Source organism: Corvus hawaiiensis, chromosome 25, assembly GCF_020740725.1.
Source record: "Corvus hawaiiensis isolate bCorHaw1 chromosome 25, bCorHaw1.pri.cur, whole genome shotgun sequence".
NCBI classification, from domain to species: Eukaryota; Metazoa; Chordata; class Aves; order Passeriformes; family Corvidae; genus Corvus; species Corvus hawaiiensis.
The window spans coordinates 1,063,647-1,082,016 of NC_063237.1; the positions used below are offsets into that span (position 1 = coordinate 1,063,647).

General features: G+C 50.5%; 1 protein-coding gene across 3 annotated transcripts in view; it reads right to left on the reverse strand.

The window, feature by feature from the left end:
- Positions 1-4,459: 4,459 nt before the first annotated feature.
- The window catches only part of FLI1 (Fli-1 proto-oncogene, ETS transcription factor), an 86,093-nt gene continuing 72,182 nt past the window's right edge, over positions 4,460-18,370 (reverse strand). For all 3 annotated transcript variants that reach the window (XM_048328568.1, XM_048328567.1, XM_048328569.1), the window contains 3 exons: positions 9,330-9,392; positions 7,988-8,035; positions 4,460-6,997 (listed from right to left, as the gene is read on the reverse strand). In XM_048328568.1, the coding sequence (XP_048184525.1) occupies positions 6,468-6,997; positions 7,988-8,035; positions 9,330-9,392 (641 nt within the window). In that variant the 3' untranslated portion in view covers positions 4,460-6,467. The remainder of the gene's footprint in view (positions 6,998-7,987; positions 8,036-9,329; positions 9,393-18,370) is intronic.

An 18,370-nucleotide genomic window follows, 5' to 3' on the forward strand; every position in this document is an offset into this window, starting at 1 on the left:
CCTGTTCAGATGAAGCTCCCCCGTGCTCTGGAAGTGCTCCTGGTGCAGCAGGGAGCCAACCCCCCCCAAGGAGTCACTGTCACTGTGGCAGAGCCAGAGAGCCATCACATCCCTTGGGATGGTTCTGGAAGCCCAGATCCGGTGGTGCTGCTGTGCCTGGAGCTCCGCACACACCGCTATGGAACCGGCCCAGAATCCCAGGATGGTTTGGGTTGGAAGGGACCTTAAAGCTCATCTCCTTCCACCCCCTGCTCCCCTCTATCCCTCATGGAGAAGGATGCTGCTCCCCCAATTCCCACAGCAAGGTTGGGATGCCGGTACCCCTGGGTCTGCAGAGCTTGGAATGTGCTGGCTGAGGATTTTGGGGAGCTGCTCAGCTCCTGCTCAGCCTTGAGGATCCAGAAATGGGGCACTAAGGGAAGTTTTTAAATTCCCCCCTCTTAATCTGTTTTACCTTAACACTACAGCACACTATTATATCAAATATGTATATATATATATATATACACAATTATATCAAATACATATGTATATATATACTGTTCTATGAAATATACATAAAGCAATATGGAATCACTTTTAGGTTGGAAGGGACATTAAAGCCTATCCAGTTCCACCCCCTGCCATGGGCAGGGACACCTCCCACTGTCCCAGGCTGCTCCAAGGCCCGTCCAGCCTGGCCGTGGACACTGCCAGGGGTGTGGCAAGTGTATATATGTAACATGTATATATATATAACATGTATATATATATATATACTGACACCGACCCTGTGCTCCCAAGGGCTGGAGAGGTCCATGCCCAGCCCGAGCTGCCAGCAGGGCTGCAGGAGGAGACTCTGCTGGCCTGAGCATGGCACGTGCAGCAGCAGGGAGGGGAGGTGCATCCAGCACTGGACTTTACAGCTCCAGGAGACAGAAACTTCAGGAAAAGCCAAAGCAAATAACAAGTTTGCAGCAGTTCCTGGAAAGGAAGGAGTCAGCTCTGGGGGTGAAATCGCACCAAACTGCCAGAGCCCCTGGCTCCACATCCTCCTTCACCACCGCAACTTCAAATCACAAGTCCAGGACTGAATGCCCTTGTACCTGCCCCTGGTTAGGTTCCCCTTGGGAACCTGCGCTGCCCAAAGCCCCTCCTGCTGCAGTTATTTATCCGGGTCGGGGTGGCTGCTCAGCTGCAAACCCAGCTGTGCCATCCCCTGCGGGCACAGGGCAGATCCTGGGGGCAGCTACCGCGATGCAGGATGCAGGGCTGATGGGGTTACTGCTGTCATGGCCTCAAAACTGCTCTGCCTTTGGTCTTCACACTCAGTGGCTTTGGTATCAGGCTCTGTTTGCTGCTCTTGGAGCCTGAAGAGCTGATTATTGCCAAGGATCTCTAATTCTATTCTGATATAACAGAAGAATCTGAAATAATAGAAGAATCCCTTCATGTGCAGAGATTTCTACCTCTGTAGTGGGAAAAATCATAACACACAAGCTAAACTTCGTGTTGTCCTTCTCCACATGACCTTAGTCAGAGGTCTCCCAGTTCTTTTCTGATACGACAGAAAGGTCTGAGCTTTATTTGCAGCAAGTTCTGATTTCACAGATGAAAATTGTCATGTATATGTTATGCTGGGTATTGTGCAAAAATATACAAATAAGATCTTTGAAGTGGATTTATAAATGCCAGCCCCTGACGTGCCTCTGGACTGCAGCTCTAATTAACACCAAATGCAGCCACGCTCGGTTTGATGTGGAGAACAGACTTCGGTAGGCAGGAGGCTGAAGTCTCACCAACTAATTTCACAGAACTTATTAAAAATACTGGATCAGCACAGCAAAGCAGCCTGTAAAAACTCTATTATTGTAATAGGATAATGAAGTGAAGCTGGCTGCTTTCATCCAGCATTTACAGACTGATGGCTCTTTCCTTGTGACACAGAGGTGGGAAACAGCAGCTGGGTTCATCCTCCTTTGAGCACAAAGCTTCAGGCCCAGGCATCTACTGCCATTAATGTGCATGAAATATCGCTGGGCAAGGCCAGCCCCACGTTAAATATTTACCTCAGCAGAAGTTATGGCACATTTCCCCCATAATTAATGTCTCATTTGGGCTGGAGTGCACTTGTTGGGCACGAGTATGAGAAATAGGGCTTTGTCTTTACTCAGGAAAGGTCTCGGCACAGGGAAATCATTTTCCTTTGCCACAGTACTCTGTTAGAAACCTACACTTGTTTGGAAGTCCATCCTCAGGACTAAAATACAATTTTTAGTTATATAAAGCAGGAAGGCACAGTGTGTGCAGGGGGTGGGTTCTGGCATCCAGGGGTTCTGGACAGGAGTGATCTCAGGTGCCTGGCTCTGGAAGGATTTGTCATCCCTCAGTTTAGAGCATCTAACAAGTGCTTAAGCTGGGAGCTCCATCCTCTGGACTCCCAGCAGTGGGGATACAAAGGCTGCTACAAAATCCAGTCCAAGGCAGGTTCTAAACCTACTGGCTGTAACTGAGCAGGAGGAATTCACACACGCAGAAGTAGGACCAGCTCAAACAGAGAAAACCAGCACAGAGATCCAGCCAAGGCAGCCAGAGCTCTGAGCCTGTAAAGCCATTGCTGACTCAACTCAAGGTACCGGCTGCACCCTCTATTTGTAGACAGAGGAATGGAGGGTTAATTCCAGCTTGGCATGTTTGAGCCAGATCCCACTCAGAGTTTGAGGCTGGTGGAACAGAAATCCAGGGGAAATACCAGATCCCTGGAAATCAGCAGCTGAACTCACCCTGATTGCAATGGGAGCTGGGTTCCCTGGGGAGCTCGGAGTCCTGAACCTCGATGCAGAGAAGGTTTTCTGCTACCCCTGTTGACTCTCAGCTCCCAGCCATGTGATCCCAGCCATCTGTCTGGTAAACTTTCTGCTTTAAGCCTGAAATACTTGAATTCCATCTGCCTTGTTCTCCTGGGAAAAACAGAGAGGAGCATTAGGGCTGTCAAATTCTTTGTTTGTTGTGTCCCAGTGTGCCCCAGAAACCTGGGCTGGGAGGGGAGATCCCCCTGGTCCCACCCCTGGCACTGCCAACGTGGCAAAGCCTGGCTGATGTCGAGGGGTACAAAATCTACTACTCCAATCCCTGCCTCACTGCTCTTTCTCTACCTGAGGGATGTAAACTGTTAAGATCTTATGAAGATGCTCTAAAAGGTGCCTGGGAAGTGTCCCAGCAGTGTGAGGCTGTCGGGCACTCTGGGGTGAGATCTCCTTGCCCTAAGGTCTCTGGATTCCATGGGAATGCTGGGAGTGGGAGGCAAAATCTGTCTAAAGCTAAATGTTAGCAAATACTAGAAAAAATTAATATCTGAAGCTAAATATTAGTGGATACTAGAAAAGATTAATGCCAGCGAGTACCCTGAAGGGAAGGATGAAAGGAGGCAGAGAGGACCTGAGCTGGGATGCTGCTGATCACCTCCCTTCTCAGGAGGGCTCCTTTAACACACTGCACAGCCAGAATCAGATGCTTCTCAAATTGTTGGTTATTTTCAAACGTCTTTTTTCCCCCCCAAGGTTCCTGCTGGCCAAATTTTGCTATCAGGGACATCTTTACAGTCTGATAACCTTCAGATTCTGCCTTTAGACGCTTCTGTGCAATCTCATCTTCTGAGTTTCCTATTACTGGCAGGTGGGCAGGACACGGTATTCAAATAAAACACTTGATATTTCCACTGATGTTGCCCAGTCAGAATTAACCTCACTGCTGCTGCAGTGGAAAACAACAGAGATAAGCAACAAACCACTCGCTCTTGTGACTAAATTGAGCAGCTCCAGTGGAATCCACAGAGGGAGCAGCTCTGGGGTGCTGGAAGTGGCCCTTTTCCCGAGCCGATCAAGCCTTGTCCTGGCACTCAGCAACAAAAGCTTGTGTGCAGGAAGGAAGTGCTGTGCTCGTGCAGCCCTGCCTTCCCAAGGCTTTATCAGGTCTGCAGGGGCTCCAGATATCTCTCAGGACCACCGTGCAAAGCTGCAGGAAGTGCCTCGGCCTGACCTTTACCCACAATCAGAAGATTCCTTGGCAGTGCTTGTTTTTGCAGCCTCCACCTCAGGAATGCTGAGGAGCACTGGCTCTCCCCGGGCTTTGGGGATAGGTGTGAAACAGGAGCAGGCTGGGCACACACTGACATTCCTGAGGGCCCTGGGGCACCCCAAGAGCCACCTCAACACTTCAGCTCCTGAGCTCTGGCTGCTCTTCCACTTTCTCTCTCTCTCTCCACGGACAAAAGCCAGAGCCTGGGTTTTTATCCCTCCAACAACCAAATCAGGTCTGACCAACTCTGGCAACAACTTTCTGGACCAAGTGGGTGGATACTGCAGTGGCCAGGATGGGTTGCCACTACTGTGGAGCTGCTTTCTTTCCCTTTTTAGCTAAATTCAATTTCAAGTTCATGCAGGTGTGGGAGGGGAGGGAGAGAGTGGGACAATGTGATGCCTTAGAGAAGAAAACCACCATTTATTTCGTCACTTTTTTTTACATCATCTTCTTCATACAACTATTTCATTGTAACATTAATACATTTTAAAAAAAACAACCCACCAAGATAGCTTGCAAAATTATATATATTTTAATATCCAAAAAGTACATTGCATATATATAGTAGCAAAAGCCCCATTTCCATGGGTAGTTTCTCCATACTTAAATTTTGCGATTATTGCAGAAATGTTACTTAAAAACACCCCGAAAGCACTAAGACTTGACTGGATTAGCCTGATCTTCTCTTCCCACTTTGTTAAATAATGGCATCAGTGCTTGTGTTTAATGTTCTGAGCAGACTCCAACGCTCTGGTTTCAGCCTCCCCTCCTGCAATGGGACGCACATGGACCAAATCCCGCCCCCACAGAGTCCCAGGGGTTGGTCTAGACTAGATAGTTGTGATCCTGTTAATTGGCTGCCACTTAATACAAGCCAGCTAATGGGTTGTACATGGAAATCTCGCCCCCCAGACATCTGTTCCAAACCCCAAACGCTTGTGGTTTACCCTCTGTTTACGGCACCAAACCGCCGCTTGTGCAGTGTCACATTCACACGTGCAGAGCTGGGGATGGCTGAGAATTCTGGAAGGGGTCGGATTTCCACAGAACCCCCCAGCAGAAGCCATCAAAAAGAGAAGTATTTTGTCGTTTTTTATCTATGAAGTGGTTAAGGTCTTCCCAAAGTTCAGGATTTGGGTGAAAAGCGATCACAGAATATTGCAATGGTTGCCTTGAGATGCTGGGCCTGTTTTCAATCAGCCTCAATGCAAACATGGGAGTAAGTGGAGTTAATTTGCAGACAGCTACAACAGACTAATACAGAAAATCCTCTCCTCTAGACAAACCCAGGGCAATCTGGAAGGTTTCTGGCCACTTTGGGGGTCAGTCATGGATCCAGTTGCAGGACCAAGCCTATCTCCAACAGATACATTACTCATGTCTTATTTTTTATTTTTTTTTTTAGCAAAACGTACAAAGCTACAGCCCAAATGTACAGATTGAAAAGATGTACAAATTACATTAAAAAAATAAACAAAAACAACCGAGCTGGTAGTAAAAAACAAACCTGCATTTGTGACCGAGGTCAACTCGTTTTATTTACTCTTTCTTTTAAAACTGTGAGATATAGGGAAAAATAACTCTGCATAATTTATACAGTAATTTGCCTTCTGGTTTGTTGACCCTTGGTTTGACGGGCTGACAAACGCACAGCGTTCGCGAATCGGTGCTTCCAGAGCCCCGCGGCTCGGGCAGAGCCAGGGACCTGCTGTCGTTTATTCACTTCACTTCTGCTTCCAAGGAATGTCTGTGCTGGACTTTGCCTTACGCTTTGTTCTGCTTTCTGCTGCTTTCTGAGTTCAGACACAGTCGGATGAAGTTGTACTCTAGAAAAGTTCCTTCAATGCCCTTTACTTCTTAAAATATACACGTACATATATATATATGAATATATATATATTTAATTTCCAGTTGGGTGAGAATCCTCCTCTGCCTTAGAGCTAAGATTCCAGTTGTGGTCCCCTGCAGCCCAGCGTCCTCCACTGAATGGTCAAATGGCCAGTGAGAAAAACCCCATTGTGGTCATCTTTTCCTACGACCCACTGCTGGATCTATGCCTTGTCAAAAGCCTTTGAATCCTTAAAAATTCCTCTCATCCAAAAGCTAATAATCATTCCAGGGAATGGTGAACCATCTTCATTGTCACTTCCTACAGAGGACACAAGCCTTAAACCCCAAAGAAAATGCAGAGTACTGGCCCACAGGAGCTTCCATCTCTCAGTTCAAGACACAAGAGGCAAAGTTACAAAAGTAAAAGGTTTGGTCCAGGAATAACCAATATCCAGTTTTAATTCTTCCCCAGAAAGGCCACAATTATCCATTAAGGGTCCCCCCAAAAACCATAAAAATCCCAGGAGTAAAGAAAAAGTCCGACCAGACTGCTCAAGGCCACTGGCAGATGAAAGCATTTAGTAATAGCTGCCCAAGTGTGGTGTGACGTGGGCGTTGGGGTGGCGGGGCACGTTGGGGTTGGGGTAAATGCTTCCTGCAGGGGAGGTCCAATAGGGGGAGGCTGCTCCAAAGAAGCTGGATGATGTGACAGGCATGGAAGAGGGGTGTGGGGGCACAAAGTTCACCTTCTGCTGGTGGGCGTGGTAGGATGGCATGTAGGACAGATCCGACGGGTACTTGTACATGGAGGACTCGGTGGGATGGGGCTGCAGGGCCTGGGCGATGCCGTGAAAGTCAAATTTGTAGGCATACCTCTTGCCATGCACCTTGGTCATAATGTTCTTGTCGTAGTAGTATCGCAGTGCCCGGCTCAGCTTGTCGTAATTCATGTTGGGTTTGCTTTTCCTCTCGCCCCAGCGCCGCGCCACCTCGTCAGGGTCCGTCATCTTGAACTCGCCGTTGGTGCCCTCCCACGTGATGCAGCTGGCGTTGGAGCTGTCCGAGAGCAGCTCCAGCAGGAACTGCCACAGCTGGATCTGCCCGCTCCCTGCAGACACGAGCCAAGGGGAGAGGAAATGACTCGGGGTTTCCTGCTCCGGGGCACACACAAAGGCAGGAAACAGAAGGACTATCTCGATCTCGACTGGGAACTGCTCCTTCAGGCCTTGGAAAGGCGGCCCTAGGAGTGGATAAACTGTTCCCAGCAAACAAGTTACTCAGCCCTTTGTTCTGGGCCCGCGCCTGAGGTCACGTTAGATTTCATAATGGTTGCCTTTGGCCTTAAAATGCTCGGGCTGTTCATAAACAGGGCTTTCAGTGAGGACACTGCTCTGCAGAATTCTCACTGACTGGGCAGCACAGTGTACTTCACCCCTCCACTGCTCACTGTTTGCCATGGAGATTGTTTTGGATACCTCCAGGTCTCTCTCCAGCGGGTGAGCTGAGTTACACGGGATGATTTGTTCCCCAGATGATTCCTGGTTTTACTCGGTGTAGTTGTACAGGTAGTTAAGAGTAAGTTAAGAGCCTTAGGAGGATGTTTCCTTACAGGCATCCCATGTGTTCACTGTTGGTTAGTTCGAGAAGGATTTACTCCAGGCCTTACTCCCTAAAATCAGGATTATTTACTGCAGATGATGTGCTAGGGACAGCTACACTGCACCTTTCAGAGATGTTTTGTGCCTTTTTTCATGTAACCCACAGCAGGCAGTGAAAAATTAACCTGTGCTGCAAATCTGGGAGACCAGCACTTAAGTCTGCTACAAAACTCTTCTTAGGGAGTGCTGGGTTTGGGGCAGAACAACCAGGATGGTTATTTTGTCCCGACAGAGGTGATGTTGTACCACTTTCCTCACTTTCCTGTAAGGATTTTGGCAAAAGCCCTTGTGAGGTCACAGCTACCGAGGCCAGGGGCTCTCACAGGCCACCCCATGGGTGCAGGGACAGCAGCTGCTCCTCCAGTGCAGGCTGGAGCAGCAGCTCTGAAGGGAAATTCACCTCTTTGATAACGGGGGTCTGAAATGTAAAATGAACTCACCTGGATTGGCAAGACGGCTGCTGGTGGGCCCCAGGATTTGGTACGGATCTAAAATATAAATAAATTTTTAAAAAATCACCCGACAAAATTTAAAGGATGCTTCATCAACAAGAAACTCCAGGTCATTGTGTTTGTTCTAGAAACCAAATTTTCATTTTCTTTCTTTACTCTTTCTGCCCCTTCTCCCAGGGCCTGGAAGTGCTCCTTCTTTCCTTCTTAGCAAGCAACCACCAAGTATTTCTGGGATCCCAAATGGCACAGGCACAGCTTCTGGCACTGCTCTCAGACCTGCCTGCTTTCACAGTCTTGGACATACCCTGCACTGTGTGGCAACCAGAAAATATCAAACGTGGAAAAAAGGAGTGTGGGATAGGAGAACAGCCACACAGCAGGAGCAAATGTATTTCTCCTCATAAAAAAGGGCTAAATAAAAAGGAGAGCAGATGAGATTCTCAGATTCACTTGCTAGCAGCTGAGCTTGCTGCCCTGGGAGGGCAGGAAATATTCACCCGAGTCTCTCTTTGTGAAGCAAACACAGCATTAGAGAGATGAGAGTAACAGGAGTTTGTTGCTGGCTCCACCGAGGCTGAGTGGTTCTTGAAAACCCCACAAAGCATTTATTAGGAATGAATTCCTTCCCTTTTTGTGGGGCCTCCTCAGACCTAATCTCTACCCTTCTCCTTTGCCTCTCTCTGGTTGTGGTGCTTTGGATCTGCAGCGTTTGCTCGTGGATTGAACCGGTGCCAAGAGAACCAAGCCCTGGAACAGAGGACGGGGATGGAAAGCAGCTGTGCCGCCAGGGAAGGTGGGCTTGGCCTTTGCAAGGCCCTGGGAAGGCAGCAGGAAACACCCCCTGCTCTGCCCTGTGGGGCTGCTTCCCTCCTCTGCTCCTCTGTGGCCGGGGAAGCCCTGCTGGGATGTCTGGAGACACTTCCAGTGGGAAGGGACACGCTGGGATGCCCCAGGGGGCTCAGCTCATGGGGACACTGCAGATCCTGGCACAGGGATGTTCCTTTAGCAGGCAACCACCAAGTATTTCTGGGATCCCAAATGGCACAGCCACGGCTTCTGGCACTGCTCTCAGACCTGCCTGCTTTTACAGTCTGGGACCTCCTCGGACATGCCCTGCACTGTTTGGTGACCAGAAAACATCAAACATGGGAAAAAGGAGTGCAGCGGGGCAGAGCAGCCAAACGGAGCCTGTTGGGAAGAGCTGCTGGCACAGCTCAGGCCATGTCCTGTCCCCTGCCCGGGGCTGCTCCACACGTTAATTCCACACATTAATTCCCTCATGAGTTCCCCCAGCTGCTCCCAATCCAAGGGTCACAGAATCTACGCTCACCTGGCTGGGGCCGCTGCTGCTCCGTTGTCTTATTCACATTTTGTGTCCCCGCAACAGGAGGGCCTGGGAAGAGAGAAGGGGTTTACAGGGGCAGAGAACAGGTACAGAGTACAAAATACATCCTGCAGGAATCACAGCGACTGCCAGGGAGAGGTTTGCTCAGCCTACAAGCTGATATTTTGGGGATTGCACTATAAAATTAAGAGATGTCCCTAGAAATTTAAGTTTTCACTGTAAAATGAAAATACACCAAGAAGGAAAACATTGTATAGATATTTATAATTTCCTAAATAGGCAATGAGTCAAGGAAAATATTATGTAGCTACTTCATTAATTTTCTGTCTTTTACTCCAACTGAACTTCCATTCTAGTTCATTGTGAACAGAAAATTGGATTATTAAATGTACCTCCTTCCATGTTGGAGCTTTTTCCACATTTTTTGCAAATACAAATTCATTTTTAGGCAAAAAAAAATATTGGGGTTTATCAAATATTTACTTGAAAATATTGTGGTGATTTGTATCAATCCCTTCAACAGGAAGATCTGTTCCTCCTCTCTGTGTCATTTCTGAAGACAGAAAACCGTGACTCAAAGAAGAATTCTCACCTTTGGGGCGAGCACAGCTCAGGAAGCTGCAGAGCAAAGGGAGGGGCCTCAGAGGTGCTGCTACGTTGATTTACACCAGGAGGACCTGGCTGAGGGCTAAATGTGCCCACCGTGCTCAGGCAGAAGCCCCAGCGGTGGCACTGGGGACAGTGGCTCAGGGCCACTAGGCTGTGCCAGCTGCAGCACGGATTTTAGGAACAGGGAACTATCTGCGATGTCACCCCGCTGCCGGGAATCCCAGGCACTCTAAACCCAGTAAGGACAAGAACTGGGCTGAGCAGGGCTCGAGCACAGGGGCCTCATCTGCCTGCTGGTCTTTGCCTTTCTGGAAAGTTGTCAGAAACTCTCCAAATGTGCCCGACCTGTCCAGATCTGTCCCTAAAACCATCCCAGCAGGGGACAGGCCCGTGGTTACCAGGGAGTCTGTGCAGAGGATTTGCTCCTGGCCCCTTATCAAACCCTACAAGTATTACTGTGTCCAAAACATCATTCTGCTTCTTATCTGTCCCCAGTTCTACCTCGTACCTGTCCCCAAAGTTTCTGCCCTTCTGACACTCCCAGCACAGGCCAGCTGGGCCCGAGTCTCATTTCAACCTTCCACTGCACAGTTTGTGATTCCCATTGGGACACCTTACTTGGAGAGGCCAGAATTCCCATTGCTGCCCCGTCCTGCTCTCCTGCCTGCCTCACAGGAGGGCTCTAGTGACAAAAGACAACGGGCACAGAGGGCTTGACATGAACTTTTCCTAGACAAAACTTTGCAAGGATCTGGCTTTGCTTCGTGGTCCCAGCGGGCTTGGATTCTGTAGGGCTGTGTTTTTTCCTCTCCCACATCTCCAGTGCTCCCCTGGCCCCTCACAGAGGGTGGAAATAGGGGTGGAAATGCAGCAATGGGGCTCTTGGGGCAATTCTCAATCCTAATGGGGACAGGGATCCTGAATGGGGACAGGGATCCTGAATGGGACAGGCATCCTGAATGGGACAGGCATCCTGAATGGGGACAGGAATCCCAAATGGGGACAGGAATCCTGAATGGGGACAGGGATCCCAAATGGGGACAGGAATCCTGAATGGGACAGGGATCCCAAATGGGGACAGGGATCCCAAATGGGGACAGGAATCCTGAATGGGGACAGGGATCCTGAATGGGACAGGGATCCTGAATGGGGACAGGAATCCTGAATGGGGACAGGGATCCCGAATGGGGACAGGGATCCTGAATGGGGCAGGGATCCTGAATGGAACAGGGATCCCAAATGGGACAGGGATCCTGAATGGGACAGGGATCCCAAATGGGACAGGGATCCCAAATGGGGACAGGAATCCCGAATGGGGACAGGGATCCCAAATGGGGACAGGAATCCTGAATGGGACAGGGATCCTGAATGGCGACAGGGATCCCAAATGGGGACAGGAATCCTGAATGGGACAGGGATCCTGAATGGGGACAGGGATCCCAAATGGGGACAGGGATCCTGAATGGGGACAGGGATCCTGAATGGGGACAGGGATCCCAAATGGGACAGGGATCCCAAATGGGGACAGGAATCCTGAATGGGGACAGGGATCCTGAATGGGGACAGGAATCCTGAATGGGGACAGGGATCCCAAATGGGGACAGGAATCCTGAATGGGACAGGGATCCTGAATGGGGACAGGGATCCCAAATGGGACAGGGATCCCAAATGGGGACAGGAATCCTGAATGGGGACAGGGATCCTGAATGGGGACAGGGATCCCAAATGGGGACAGGAATCCTGAATGGGGACAGGGATCCCAAATAGGACAGGGATCCTGAATGGGGACAGGAATCCCAAATAGGACAGGGATCCTGAATGGGGACAGGGATCCTGAATAGGACAGGGATCCTGAATGGGGACAGGGATCCTGAATAGGACAGGGATCCTGAATGGGGACAGGGATCCTGAATAGGACAGGGATCCTGAATAGGACAGGGATCCTGAATGGGACAGGGATTTGGCCTGACACGTTCTGACCAAGTCCTGTCATGGCACTCAGTGGAATCCAGTGTGACCCATCCCAGCCAGAAGGAGACCCCCTTCTCTTATCCCAGGATTCAGAGGAGCACAGGCAGAGGAGGAGGATGAGATGAACCCTGTTATTACTGCACAGGAATTCAATGAGGATTTTAAACCTGAGGATTTGAGGTCACTATAAGGAGGCTCTTTCAAGGAGACAGAAAAAAGCATCCTCCAGGGCCATCCCAAGTGCCCCTCTGCCCAGCACCTCCTGCCTGTGGGGCTGTGGATCCACCCCAGGCCCTGGCACATTCCTGCGGCGCTGGGAAAGCCGCTGAGGCTTTGGAATTACAGCCCTGCAGTTATTGGCATGGAAAGGAAACCACAGAGAGACGGGAGAGGGGAGGGTGGGGGAGCCAGGGAGGAGGGCAGAGAGGGGAAGGGGGAAAGCAGAGCTCATGTCATCAGCCTGGTTTTATTTTTATTTGACTTGTTTGTTTTTTTCCCTTCTTACAGAAACCACAAACCCCACTGCAAATAGATCGGACTGGAAAACAAACCCCGGTGGTTCCAGCTGGGACAAAGGGTGGGATGGGACAGCTCGGGAAGAGGGAGGTGACAGCCTCATGCACACTGTCCCAGCAGGGAGCCCTGTCCCAGAAGAGAGCTCCATTCCCCATCAGGGAGCCCTGTCCCATTCGGGATCCCTGTCCCCATTCAGGATTCCTGTCCGCATTAGAGATCCCTGTCCCATTCAGGATCCCTGTCCCCTTCGGGATCCCTGTCCCCATTCAGGATCCCTGTCCCATTCGGGATTCCTGTCCCCATTCAGGATCCCTGTCCCATTTGGGATTCCTGTCCCTATTCAGGATCCCTGTCCCCATTTGGGATCCTTATCCCCATTCAGGATGCCTGTCCCCATTGGGGATCCCTGTCCCCATTAGGGATTCCTGTCCCCATTCGGGATCCCTGCCCCATTCGGGATTCCTGTCTGCATTAGAGATCCCTGTCCCATTCAGGATCCCTGTCCCATTCAGGATCCCTGTCCCCATTCAGGATCCCTGTCCCCATTTGGGATCCTTATCCCTATTCGGGATCCCTGTCCCCATTGGGGATCCCTGCCCCATTCAGGATCCCTGTTCCATTTGGGATCCCTGTCCCATTTGGGATTCCTGTCCCCATCAGGATGCCTGTCCCCATTTGGGATTCCTGTCCCATTTGGGATTCCTGTCCCCATCAGGATGCCTGTCCCCATTTGGGATTCCTGTCCCCATTTGGGATCCCTGTCCCCATTCGGGATCCCTGCCCCATTCAGGATCCCTGTTCCATTCGGGATCCCTGTCCCCATTTGGGATCCCTGTCCCCATTCGGGATGCCTGTCCCCATTCGGGATCCCTGTCCCCATTCGGGATGCCTGTCCCCATTTGGGATCCCTGTCCCCATTCAGGATCCCTGTCCCCATTTGGGATCCCTGTCCCCATTTGGGATGCCTGTCCCCATTCGGGATCCCATTAGGGCCCTTCAGTGGTTTCCACCAGCTGAGATGCTGATGTACATTTTGGGTTGTTCCATCAATAAACAGTTCTGCCCTAAGTGACACTAATGGAAATGCCATATGATGATCCCGTTAAAAGAAGGGCAGAGATTCTTTTTCCAACAGAAAAATCCTTTTCAAAATGGAGGGAAATTTCCTTCCCATAAAGTCATGGAACTCATTGAAAATTTTCAGTTTTCTCTGATTCTTTTTGGGGTCAGGTCATCGACTCAGGGGAATCAGCTGCTGCAAAGGGCCTGCTTGATCCAGAGTCATCAGCGTGTTTTGAGTAAATAAATGGGCCATGACTTGGAGAGATGATCTTCCTCCTCCTCCTCCTCCTCCAGAGGGAGAAGCTTTGTCCCAGAGGAGGAACCTGCTCCCCCCAGAAAGAGGGGTTTTCACCAAAAAGTGGCACATTCCAGTCGGGTGTGCTGACCAGCACTGGATCCCTACGGCAGCTTGTGCAGGATCAAGGCCTGGTTCTCCAGGGAAGTTTAGCTAAGCCTGGTCCCTGTGAATGGGTTTCCTGTAGCCTGGAGTTTAGGATGTAAAATGACAGCTTGGAAGGACGGTGTGAATGTGACTCAGCCCAGGTTTAATCCAGGCTGGCTGAGCCCCTTTGCCTCAGTTTTTCCTCTATAAATATGGATTATGCAGCAAAGTGTGGGATTTATAGGGGCAACCTTGTGTTGTAGGATGAGATTTAGCCCTGAGTGTGACTTTGCCGTGGTAAGAAGGGTTCAATATGATAACCAGCAGTGTGGGCCCTGCTGTTGAAACACCACTCAGCTACTGCAAGTTTCCAACTCTTTCGCTCCTCCTCAAAAAAAAAAAAAAAAAAAAAATATCCAAAGGCAGGAAGCTATTTTTATTTCACAAAAATCCCTGCAACGTGAAAGAACCACACCAGGCCTCCTGGCTTCCAGGCCCAGGCTCGAAAGCTGAACGTGTTTAAAGCAAAATGGAAAAGGCAGAGCCAGGGAACCCATCCAGAGACTCGGGTTCCTGCAAAACCAGGACCATTCCCAGGACCTGACGCCCAGTGGCTTGAGGAGATCCTGCAGAACTGCAGCCAGACGGTGACAGGGAGAGTCTTATCTGTCATTAAAACCGTTTGGATTTTACACCAAAACTTGCCATGGGATGGAAATTCAATTAAGACTTGGACCAGGGTTCTCTCCCGGTGTAAATCAGCAAATGGCTACAGTGAAGTGGGGGCAAATTTATCCCAGAAAGGATCAGGTCCCCATGTCTGATTTAGGCTTTAAAGGCCCCGTGGAACAAGAGCCCTATGACAAATGTGTGTTCAATACAAAATGGAATTAAAGAGCAGCAAATAAATCATAGATGCTTTCACGAACTGTCACTCTGCAGCTGTCTGGTTTATGTCCAGGAATTCCCCAGCACGAATGCTCAGTCTATTAGGAGGAAGGTAAAGGATATTAATAACGCTTTGCACTTTCGCAGCACCTTTCAACCGAGGATCTCACAGCTTTGCAAACATTCGCACTCACAGCGCGCCTGAGAAGGAGGTTAAATAGCATTTTATTTATTCTCAGGCATAGATGCACTTTCTGCAGGCTGTAGCTGCCTTTCCCAGGATCAGGCTGTGTGGGGCAGGCTGCAGCAGTGGTCTCTGTGCCCTTTTAGCCCTGCTCTCCACTTTCTCACCCCAAATCTCCCTCAGCTTCTACCTTGCCACCCTCTGTGCCCACCTCTCCAGACAGCCCCTGTCCCCTGCCAGCACCTCTGGGGCATATTTAGTCTGAACAGACTGATGGATATCGCTGGGGGCAGATGGACAGACACACAGACTGCCTTTGCAGGAAACCAGCCTGAAAATCCCCAGGTGGATTCCCACACCACGATCCCAAATCCTTGTCAGTCCTTTCAGCTGGAGTGCAGCCCAGCGAGCAAGGCTTTAGGGAGTCTGGGTTTGAGATATGATGTATTAGGGAGCAAACCCTCTCTGATAAGCTTTAAAAGGTTCAAAATATTTGAAAAGAGCCCTGGTGTTTTATGAATCTGAGAGTTTGGGACAGAGGGGAGGCAAGGGGGGGTTTCACTGAACAATGGGCTCACAGTGCCTGCGCTTCCTGAGCTGCTGGGAAGTGCTGACAGCCCCTTCATCCTGCTCCCTCCGGAGGGGCTCTCTCAGCCAGGCCGAGTCAGGCACCACTTTGTGCCACCAGCCCTGGTGAGGCTTTCCAGGAGAACAATGAGCTTTGGGCCTGGAATATCTGCATTTTTTGGGCCTTTATTTTTCTAGGATGGATGTAGTAGGGTGGGGTCATTTATGGACTAAATGCTTTATGGGCACTATAGGGGAATCTTATTTGGAATTCCACCCATGCTGGCACTACAGACAAGGCTGGGGAGGAATGGAAAGCCCAGGAGTCTCTGGAGCTGATACCTCCAAGGAAATTCGGCAGCTGCAGGATGGGAAGGGGCTTGTCCTAAGTCATGGAGACAGAGCCAGGAAGGGAGACCGGGGGAAGGCAGCCCCAGGTGCCCTGGGGGATTGAGACTTGTGATGTGTCACAAGGTGCCTATTTTGTGGCAACTGCTTTATAGGGAGAGAGGAAAAGGAGGGTCAGGTACATGGAGAGTCCTGTGGAGTTCATAGCCCACTTCAGATCTGCAGCCTTCTCCTTCCCCTCTCCTGATCTGCTGCACTGAGTTCTCTAAGGCCAATTCCTGCCTGGAAATACCCGTGCTCCCAATCCAAGTGAGACAGGTCATCCCAGAACAGCTCCTCCTGCATTCCAGCTTTGGGCCATGCATTCTCCGTGCAGAACACAGGCTGGTGTTTGCAAGGAGTCCTCCTGCTTCAGGAGGAAGAAAGGATCCTGGCCTGGTGGCTGGAATTTAAATTAGCTTCCCTAAATGGGGAAAGCAGAGCCAGGTGTCCTGAGGGATGCAGACCTGTGGCTAATCCAAGTGGTCCCTTGGGGTCTCCATTTTATAGAGAGGGAGGGAGAGGAGGACATGGACCCCACAGCTCTTCCTGTCCATGTGAGACTGTGTGGCACTCCCCTGGTGCCTTGGAAAAGTCCCAACACGGGGACAAACCCCTCTGCTGCTGCGACCCAAGCACGTCATCAAGGTCTGTGTGTCCAGCCCTCCCACTGCCTCCTTCCACCTCCTGGAGATCCCATCGAGGAGCTGGGGTCGTGTTCAAGGCCAGCTGGAGAGCAGAAACCCAGACTGCAGCCTTCTGCAGGGACAAGGGAGCCAGAAACACCCCCAGCTCCTCCAGGAAACCTTCAGTGGACTGGTTTAAATGGTGGCACCAAACACTGAAGCTGTGGAGCCCAAAAAGTCCCTCCCTGGTTCCATGGACACGTTCTGAGTGCCCCACAGCCACCCAGGACATTTCTGAGTGCCTCACACACAGTGCAAACCTCCCAGGGTCAGCAGAGAGGAGCTCCAGCTCCTCTCAGCACAAAGCTGGGAGGGCTCTGGGCTCTCACCTGTCTGTAGGTGTGGGCAGGGATGGTGGGACAGGGCCCGGAGCAGGGCAGGCTCTGAGGACTCCTCTGGCCTTTGCCAATGGCTCTGCAACTTCCCATCACATTTACCCAGCTCCAGGGACACGTGTGTCACAACTGAGCACACTGAGCCTCAAAACCTCACAGCATCACTCATCCTGCAAGGAATTGCTTTTCAACTCACCATCTCTGCTAATTAAAACAATTAATTAGCACGTGTGCCACACGTTGGGCTGTTTGCCGTTCCTGACCAGTGTTACCGGGACTGTTCCCATGGTTACATGAGACTTCCCAGTCCTTCAAGCACCAAACTCACTCTTTTCTCCTTCAAGACACGATGTGCTCTTCCTTGAGCTAAGGAACCCCTGCTCCGGGGGTCAGAGGTGGAAATCAGTCATTCTAAGTCTCTTCACTAAGAGGAAGCAACTCACTGAGTGCAGAATGATTTCAAAACTACTTATACTCTACATGATCAGGCTATTTGATTATTTCACAATTGAAAAATATTATCAAACCATCTTTTGCATCCACCTGGGTGCACTGTTGGACTCGATGATCTCAGAGGCCTTTCCAGCCTCAGTGATTCTGTGATCCTCTGATCTCACCATTGCTGTTAACCTGTTTTATAGATCCCAGATCCAGGCCTGGAACAACACTGAGTTTTGACCTGAAGTCAACTCAAACCAAGTGAGAAGGGACTGACTGCTGGATTTAGGTGAGAAATCTACTGCAGAGATGGATGTGAAGAACAGATTTAGCTTGGGGAGTGTCTGAAAGTAGCTGAGAGCCTGGTTCTGAACTGCTGCCTTTATAGAAGTACAGATCAGAGGGATCACACATTTCTGATTGAACTCCTGTTCTAAATCAGTGATGGGTTAAAGCCCTGTGGCTGAAGCCCACTGATTTCCAGAGTCAGACAGGATCTGGAGCTCATCATGGTGCAGGAACAGAACCAGGATTCAGTATTCCTGTCCCTGGGAGTGTCCAAGGCCAGGCTGGACAGGGCTTGGAGTGACCTGGGCTAGAGCAAGGTGTCCCTGCCCATGGCAGAGGTGGGACTGGATGGGCTTTAAGGTCCTTCCAACCCAGCCCGTGCTGGGATTCTGTGATCTGTGGTTTCCAGAGGGGTTTCCATGAGCTGGTCCGGGCAGGGCGTGCTCAGGACAGGTTTGAGCCCTGTGCCCCTGTCCCTGGCCAGACCCGGGCACAGGGAAGGAGTTCCTGGCAGCCAAGAGCCCCGAGCTCTGCTCCCCACTCAGACTTGCTCCCTGCCTGCTCTGAGCAGAGGCGACAGCCCCCAGTCGTGCCTGGGGCTGGAAAAACATCCCCGAGCCGTGCAGCGCTGGCACTTCCTGAGCCACGTCTGCCTCGCCCCGTGCGAGCCTCACAAAGACACATTATGAAGAAAAGGAGGAAGCAATGAGAAT